Below are 8,888 nucleotides of genomic sequence, written 5' to 3'. Positions count from 1 at the left end.
TCCTTTGTCTTCCTAGGAGCACATTTGAGCTTCTACTCGAATCTACATCTCCTGAATTGCAATTCTTGAGACCCCAAATAAACTTTTTGGTTCTTTTGCAGTTTATGCCTCTTATTTGCTGACTTTATATGGTGACAGAAGTGGGATCCCTAGCTACTGACCTTCAATTCTGGTGCCACTTCACAGACACAAGCAAGGTGCCTGCAAAGAATCTTTTGTGCTCTGTCGTCTCCTCCTGGTGGCTCTGGTTCCTGGTGGTAAGTCCTCCTGGGCCTGGACCTCCCATTTTTGGTAGAGGTCCAGACTCTTTCTGTAGGCGTCCTTTGATACTGGTTCTGGCCATCCTTCCGTTGTCAGCTTTGTTAGAAACTTCTGTTTCTTTCACTCCTTTTTTGGGCCTTTGATCCTTTGGTAAGTTCATACAGATGAGAAATCCATTTTCTAAGAGGACCACCAAAGAACAGCCCCACTCTGGGACTCCTGCTGGTTTTGTCTTTAAAGAATACAGACCTTCTACATGTAGATTTTTGTTCCACTGGGCTCAGATTACTCAGGGTGATTTAAGGCTTCACTGGCCTAAATGGGGCTCCTTTGAAATTCCTAAATTGGTTTATCTGTGCACTCAATTGGAAAAAGCCTATCAAACCAAACAAGTAAAATGGGAAACTTTTTAACATTGGTATCTTGAGGCCTCTAAATGAAACACTGAAAAGGACACTTCCTTGCAAGCCATAACAATGTCATAACTAAGAATTTCAAATGATTAAATGTAAATGCCATCGATAAAAGAATATTAACTCCTCCTGTATTCGTCAGGGTTCTCTGGAGAACCAAGGAGATTATCTATATATAATATATATTAATATTGCTATATAATAGAATATATAATCCATTGTATCTATATTTAAATTCATTTATTTAGTTCTATAAATTACATATATACACTCAAAATTTATATATGAAAGAAACTTTGGCCTCACCCCTAACTGTCTAAAAGAATTTAAGACAGAAGGCCTGTTCCAGGAAGGAGCTGTCAACGTAGGGAACTCTAGATGTGGTAGAGAAGAAGGTACCTAGCCGGGCCCATTTTACACAAGTTCTCTCTCATTTGTTTAGAGATGGCCCAGCAAACATTTGGTTTTCTGTCTCCTTGTGAATTGGCTTCCTCCTCTTTGAAGTCCCAAACCATGACCCCCAACCCCGCGCCTTTGTAAAATATCTAAACCCTAACCATAGGCCTGGCAGACACGCTGTGGACTGAGCAGCAGCATGAAGACCAGGGTCAACCTGATGACATTGTGGGTGGGACTACTGGCTGTTTGTCCACATCCTTGTCCTGGGTGCCCAGGAAGGCAGTCACCCAGCAACTTGCAGTGAGGTGTGGCGTGTGACTATGTTTCAGCCAATGCAATGGGAGTGGAAGTGGTGTGTGCCATTTCCAGGTTGGAACTTTTGAAAGCAGGTGTGTCTTCTCCGTGTTCCTTCTTTCTCCTTGTGCAGATTGGTTGCAGACAATGATACAGGCGTCAGGAATGGCGGAGCCAAGAGACGGGAATTCACGGGTGACTGACACACCCTGTGGAAGAGAACCACCTGCCCAACGCGAAACCCACCTTGGCCTGTAAGGTAATCACACATAAATTTCTACTCTCTGGTTATTCTTTTTCGGGATGTGCTTGTTATTTTCTTAACTATTATGGAAATATTTCAAATATGCAGAAGAGTACATAGTATGACCTCTATCTCCGGCCCCAATACCCAGAAAGAACAGACGTTCAATTCTGCCCTATTTGCTTCCGATGTTGCATTCATTTGCTGGGGCTGCCATGACAAAATGCCACACGTAGGGTGGCTTAAACAATAGAAATTTATTTTCTCACGGTTCTGGAGGCCGAAGTTCAAGATCAAGGCGTTGGCCGGTATAGTCTCTTCTGAGGCCTCTCTCCCCGGCCACTTCTCCCTGTGTCCTCACACGGTCTTCCCTCTGTGTGTGTCTGAGTTCTAATCTTCTCTTCTTACGTGACTATCAGTCACATTGGATTGGAGCCTACCCCATGTGACCTCACTTGACCTTAATTACCTCTTTAGAGGCCCTCTCTCCAAATACAGCCCTATTTTGAGGTCCTGGAGTTAGGACTTCAGCATATGAATTTTCAGGGACATGATTCAGTCCACAACGATATCTGTGTTTTTAAGAAGCAAAATGTTGCCGTCACACCTAAAATTCACATTTCCATCCCGTTCTCCTCCCTCTCTCATCATAGGTATCAGTATCCTAAAATTAATTACATTCTTTATGATTCCAAGAATATCCATGTGCATGGCTCCATTAACAAAAGATTACATTTTTATGCATAGTCAAGACATACATGTGTATGTCTCCATTAACAAATTCTTACATTGTTATGCACTTAAAAAATGTACAGGAACAGCATCACACTGCACATGTCCTTCTTTGATTGGCTTTGGGCTATAAATGGGGAAGGAAAAACAGCAGCCGAGGGTAAGAGAATAAATAAACGGCTTATGCATAAAAACCCAAAAGGACAGATTTCCAAGAGCGTCGCGGTTGGTGACCATGTGGAGGGTCTGGGAGAGAGGTGGTTCTGGGAGAGTGGTTACCTGGAGAGGGCGTGGAAGCTCAGTGCCCTTTCCCCATGTCTTGCCCTATGCGTCTGTTCCATCGAGCTATTCCCGAGTCATATCCTTTTCTAATAAACAGGTAATCTAGTAAGTAAGAGGTTTCTCTGAGTTCTGTGAGCCGCCCTAGCAAATTCGTCGAACCGGAGTAGAGAGTCTTGGGAACCTCCTACTGACAGCCAGTTGCTCAGAAGCATAGGCGACAACCCAGACTTGCTGTTGGCACCTGCAGTGGGGGCAGTCTTGTGGGGCTGAACCCTTAACCTGTGGGGTGTGATGCTGTCTCTGGGTACATAGTGTCAGAATCGAGTTGAATTGTAGGACACCCAGCTGGTGTCCCAAGAATTGCTTGTTGGTGTGGGGGACTCCCCCGACCCCCAACCCCACACACATTGGAATTGGTACCAGAACCCAGGAACAAACTGTGAAAGATAAGCGTCTTAGCTTGGGTTCCCATAACAAAATGCCATAGCGTGGGTGACTTAAACAACAGAAATTTATTTTCTCACCATTCTGGGGGCTGGAAGCCTGAGAGCAGGATGCCAGCATGGTCAGGTTCTGGCGAGGGCTGTCTCCTCAGCTTGCATAAGGTCCCCTTCTCACTGAGTCCTCAGATGGCGGGGTGTGTGTATGCGTGTGAAGAAACAGAAAGAGAGATCTCTTCAACTTCTGATGAGGCCACAGTCCTATCTGATTTAGGTTCCACCATTATGACTTCATTTTCACCATAATTACTTCCTAAAGACCTTATGTCTGGACATGGTCACAACGGGGGTCAGGGCTTCCATTATATGAACTGTGGGGAGACAGAATTCAGTCCATAGCAATAAATAAAGAGCAAATAAATAGAAACAAAGGTTTGGCATTTATCTTTATCATTTCCTTTCTTCCTGACTTTACTGTCTCGCTCTTTGTCTAGCTTCTTGAGCAAGCAGCTCGTTGGTTTCTAATTTTTCTTTTTAGATAAGTATATTGAAGGTATCTTTCTTCGAAGTATTGTTTAATTCCGTCCACCAGATTTTGTCATGTAGTGCTTACAGCTATAATATTTCCTAAGTTCCATATGAGATCCCTTTCAACGCAAGGTTCTATAAGTTCCCGGCCATTATTATTATTTTCTCATCTGTCGCTCCTTTTACAAGTATGTAATGTTCCTCCTTGTCACCATGTTGGTTTTGTCTGGAGCCTTACCTCCAGATTTCTATAGATATACTTTTTTATTGACAAGTAAAGGACAAAATGAGGAAATATCTTTGCTATATATAAGCGTGGTATCAGTCTACACTCCTGGGACAGTGTAGACTTCTAATCTGTCACTTATCCACCTTTGTGAAAAGGAATTCTAATATTGGCTCACTGAAGTCATTTTGGTCAACAGCAGAGGAAATTGATAATATGTATGTTTTCATCAGTCAGATAGTCCATGTTGTGCTGTATTCACAACAAACTCCTAAGTCTCAGCTAAAAATAACCAAGGTGTATTTCTCAAACATGCTCCATGTCATCAGGGGCTGGCTCTGTATTATCCTTGCTCAGTCTGGAGGATTGAGTAGATGGCAGCTAAAAGATGCTCGATCCAACTTCTTGCACAACTGCCAGGCAGGAAAAACACACTCCCACTGTTTGCCAAAGGTTCTGTCTGGAAGAGACAACCTCACTTTTGCTCAAGTTTCATTCACCAAAGGCTCACAGAGTCACCTCTGACTTTAAGGGGCCAAGAAGATACATCCCTTCTGTGGGCCAGAGAAGAGCCGACAATATCTGGTGAACAGCAGTAATAATAACTATACACTGTGCTCTATTGTGCCTTCCAAAGCTTATTTTTGCTTTTTGTTTGTTGATTTTTCAAAAATTCCCTTCAGTTATGTGAGTTACCATAAATCCTTCTAGTCAATTTCTTTAATAAGAAAACTGAAGTTAGCCAGAGTTAGCTTCTTTCGCTTAAAAAAAAAAACTAAGGCATTAGATTTGGCGTTATAAATGTCACTGAGCGGCTTAGGAAAGTGAACTTCAGTTTACACCTTGGGCTGGTTTTGAAGAAAGGGTACACACCGATTTTTCAAGGATAAGGTTTTAATAGGAAAAGAAGCAGGGCATGGCATGAGCCGATATTTAGGTCCGAATAATTACTGGTGGCTGCAGCATGTCAGGCAGGGAGCCAGCTGTTTTTGCATATGCTCTCTAAGTCAATTTAATTCTTTATAAAAACAATATGAGGTGAGTCTTACTATTCATCACTTACATATGCAGAAACTGAGGGTCAGGGAGGTGAAATGACCTGTCCGAAAGTCACTTAACTAGCAAATGATGGCTTTGTTTCAACTCCATCATCTGATCAGGCAGAGGTGAAAGAGAAGAATGCAATGTGTGCTTTTGGGTAGTGGGTACTGTTCGGTTTGGCAGGACTGTGGGATACATGCAAGGCGGAGGGGCCCTTGAGTGCTAAGGCAGAGAGTTGGAGTCTATCAGGTAGGCAGTGAGAGGAAGGTTTCTGCATCAGAGAGGGCACTGGTGGAGCCATGCCTCAGAAACATTGATCTGCTATTGTCCTCTACGATGAAGAGAAATGAGGCACGCTGGAGGCCTGGAGACCAGTTGGAGCAGCATTGTAAAAACTCTCATAGGCCTGAATGGGCATGGGTGTTGGCAATGGAAAAAGAAAAAAGTATTCTATCGAGTCTCCAGACGCCCAGGGAATTGCTGAACGAAGTCTGAGTTCTCCCTATGTAGATAGCTCGTACTTTTCATTATAGGTTTCTCAAGAACTGGCTCCCAGAAAAAACCTGGATGGAGAACAAAACAGGTAAGTGCCCAAGTGAGAAATCTACAAAGCTCCTCTCCCCAAAAATCACCTCTTCCCCATCAGTTGTGGGGCCTAACATTTCACCAACGGGGTTCCGTTCTTTCAAGAGTCTCTTATTTAAGTAGGACTATCTGTGGACAAGAGGGAGAAGCGACACTGGGAAGTGTCCTCATTAGCAGCATCCAGGCAAGTAACATAAATGTATGAGGGCACTCTGGGGGGGCACCGTGAAGAACAGGGCACATGCTCCATGTCAGGGGGACCTCTCGGTTCTGGCTGAGGGGCCCAAAGTTGCAGGATCTACTATTTCAGCAGAAACCTCATAGCCAAATTTTTTGGGAAAGTCCTCAATTTTACAACATTGCAACCAGTTTCAACTTCTTAATATCACTGCGCTGGCCACATTCAGCTCTTAATTTGTTACCAGTTTGCCACCTCTAGGTTAACTGTTAGTACCATTTTATCAAAACCTTTCCAAATTTGAAAGCACATCTTTAGTAAAACTAGCTACAGAGCAAGTTCATTTGGATTGCCGAGAGCTGGGATAGAGAAGTCTGGGAGCCGGGCAGGGACTGTAGGGAGGCCCCTGGACCACGTGCTGGGCATCCTGGTGCCTTAGCTTTGAAAGGGAGATGGACGACAGCAGTGACAATATTTGCTGCAACCGGGCCCTCCTGGGCGACCACCCAGAGCTGGGCTTGGAGCCGAAGGAGGGATGGGCAAGCTGTGCTGCTCCCAGCTCCAGTTGGCCCCTTCCCATTAACATTACAGGAGTGCAGTTGCGTGGTGTTTGAAAAAGCATCCCTAGTTCCACGAAATGATTTACAGGACACCAGACTCTGCATTTCAGAGGTCTCCGGTGTACCATAAAAAATATATTCTAAAGGAACAATCTTTATCTGAGCTGAAGCTGCAGTGAAGGAAGCTCACGTCCAGCTGAGAGCAGCCGTGAGCTTCTGTTCACTCAGGGAAAAGTCTGTGTTCATGTTATTGGAGCAACATTTTTTTCTCTCTTTGGCACTAGGTATCTAGTTAATATTTAGACACTATATACATTTTCTTTCAACTGTTGTCCCCGTTATGTGATCAAACAAAACCGGAGATGCCAAGCACATCAGCCCTGTAGGTGAAAGCAGACCCTCCAGGCACCCAGCTGTGGCTAGCAGGGTAAACAGGACTCACTGGAGCCAGCCTCTGGGAAAGACTGGCGCCAGGTGCGTGCAGGGCCAGCCCCTGCCCCCAGGAAGCAGAGTTCGCTGGAGTGCCTCAGTTGACCGCTCTGCCTCTTCCTGCCATTCCAGCCTCGCGTTTCCTCTACCTCCCTGAGCAAAAGGAAACAGGAAGCAAAGTCTAGTCTTGAATGTTCCAAAGCCTTATGATGTTTACCATTCCCCCCAGGAGAGGGAGGTGAGGGCCGGAAATCTCTCTGCAAAGAAGATACCTTTTTTTTTTTAATTCAATGAAGTGACGCACAGACACAGCAACACAACTTCTCTCTGCTTATAAGTTGTTAAGAGCGATGATAGTCTATTTTAGTCCAGGGAAATCCGAACTCCTTTAGCCGCAATGGCCCCCAAGGGGCGCATGTGCATGTGTGGTTCAGGGTGTCCAGGAGGAGACAGCCTCTCCTTTTGGAGCAAAAAGCATAGTCAACCGGTGGCGGGACAGAGGCAAAAGCTCTAGGGCAAGGAAATCTGGGGGTTTGTGTCAAAGCTCCACCAATCAGGAGCTTCAAGCTAAGATGGGGAGGCTGGAAAGATGGAAGTTGGCATGGGAATCCTGGTATGGACAAGAAATTCCTCCTGGGTCAAAGGCAGGAGGATGTCCAGGAAGGGAGAAGGGCGGGTCATGGATGGACCGAGTTTGCTTGGAGTCCCATGAGAAAAGGGGAAGCGAGAGCTCACCACCTTGTGGCCCCCAGCTTCCTGGTCTGCGGCTCTGGCGGCAGGTGTGGGGCTCTAGTCTCTGAAAGTATTGGGAGAGGGAAGGAGAAACTGGCGTCCCAGGCTCCCAGGGGAGGGGAAGCACGCGGGGTTGGGCGGCAAACCCCTCCAGCGTGAATGCGTTGCGGGGCGGGGGGCGGGGGGGGGGGCACGATCTCCGCTTTGCCAGGTGCCCCAGCCCTAGCGCACGCCTCCGTTCCGCGTCCCAGTCCGCAGGCGCGCGCGAGGCGCACTCACCCTTCCCTTGGCGACGCGCGGGGCGCGGCGCGCGCACGGGCCCCTCCGCCTCCCCTCCGCGCCTCTCCTCTCTTCCGGCCGAAAGTTAGCAGCGGGGAAGGAACTCGGGGCTGCAACAGCGCGCGGCGGCAGAGGCTGAAGCGGGAGCCGCGGCGGAGCCGGGAAGCGGGGGCGCTGCAGACGGAACAGGTGCAGCCGGCGGGTCAGTGAGCCCCCCCTCGTGGGTGGTGTAGGGCCACCCGGACTCCGCGGGAAGAGTGGGGAGTGGGGCCATGCAGCCGGGCTCTCCCCTGGCGCAGCGGGACAGCGGCCAGGGCCGGGGGTGCAGCGGCGTCGCTTCACGCAGCCGGGGCGCCTGGGCGGCGGCGGCGGCGGCTGAAACTATGTCCGGGCAGCGCCGGGGGCTGCCGCCGCTGCCGCGAGCCGGGAGCCGCGGTGGCCCAGTGGCCCGCACCACCTCCGCCTCCGCCTCCGCCTCCAACTCTCACCGCGCCGCTGCCGCCCGGCGCCTCTGCTAAGTGGCCGCCGGCGAGCAAGTTGCTTTTTCTGTGCACCTTGTCCCTGTCCGTCACCTACCTGTGCTACAGCCTCCTGGGCGGCTCGGGCTCCCTGCAATTCACCCTGGCGCTGCAGGAGCCGCCGCCGAGCCCCCGCCGAGCCCGCCGCCACCCTCTCTGCTGCCGCCCCCCGTGCGCCTCGGCACCCCCTCGCAGCCGCCCGCGCCGACGCCGGACAACGCGAGCCGCGGGGAGCCCCCGGAGCCCTCCGAGCAGCCCGCTGCCCCCGGGGCCGACGGCTGGGTGTTGGCAATCGGCGGCGGGGGCGCTCGGGACACCTGGCTCCGGACCCTGCTGGCCCCTGGCGAGATGATCACTGCGCCGAGCGCGCTGCTGGAGTGTGAAGCGCAGGAGACCAGCACCACCGACGAGGAGCTCGCAGGCCTGAGAGCGGCCAACGGGAGCATCGAGAGGCGCGGCGCCCTCAGCATCCCCGACTATGGGGAGAAGAAGCTGCCACGCGCTCGTCATCGGGGTCAAGAAAGGAGGCACCCGCGAGCTGCTGGAGGCGATCCGAGTCCACCCGGACGTGCGGGCCTGCGGGCCATGGGCATAGAGCCACACTTCTTCGACAGGAACTACGAAAAGGGGCTGGAGTGGTACAGGTAGGACTCTGGGCTTGGCGCAGGGGATAGATGGGTGGGGAAGACCCAGAGGGAAAGCTGCGGCTTCCCACGCCCTTCGATATCCAGGCATCTCCCCGAGAAC

General features: G+C 49.7%; 1 protein-coding gene across 50 annotated transcripts in view; it reads left to right on the top strand.

Annotated features, from left to right (window-relative positions):
• The window catches only part of LOC138922840 (heparan sulfate glucosamine 3-O-sulfotransferase 4-like), a 205,028-nt gene that overhangs the window by 53,226 nt on the left and 142,914 nt on the right, over positions 1-8,888 (top strand). For 41 of the 50 annotated variants that reach the window (XM_070259260.1, XM_070259257.1, XM_070259255.1 and 38 more), the window contains 4 exons: positions 102-257; positions 1,501-1,626; positions 5,394-5,443; positions 8,211-8,785. In XM_070259260.1, the coding sequence (XP_070115361.1) occupies positions 8,490-8,785 (296 nt within the window). In that variant the 5' untranslated portion in view covers positions 102-257; positions 1,501-1,626; positions 5,394-5,443; positions 8,211-8,489. Of the gene's footprint in view, positions 1-101; positions 258-1,500; positions 1,627-5,393; positions 5,444-5,568; positions 5,630-7,595; positions 8,786-8,888 lie in introns of all 50 variants that reach the window. The other 9 variants (XM_070259296.1, XM_070259295.1, XM_070259294.1 and 6 more) reach the window with 1 other exon arrangement.

This window comes from Equus caballus, unplaced genomic scaffold, assembly GCF_041296265.1.
Source record: "Equus caballus isolate H_3958 breed thoroughbred unplaced genomic scaffold, TB-T2T haplotype1-0000016, whole genome shotgun sequence".
Lineage (NCBI taxonomy): Eukaryota > Metazoa > Chordata > Mammalia > Perissodactyla > Equidae > Equus > Equus caballus.
This window is presented reverse-complemented; position numbering and strand designations above follow the sequence as displayed.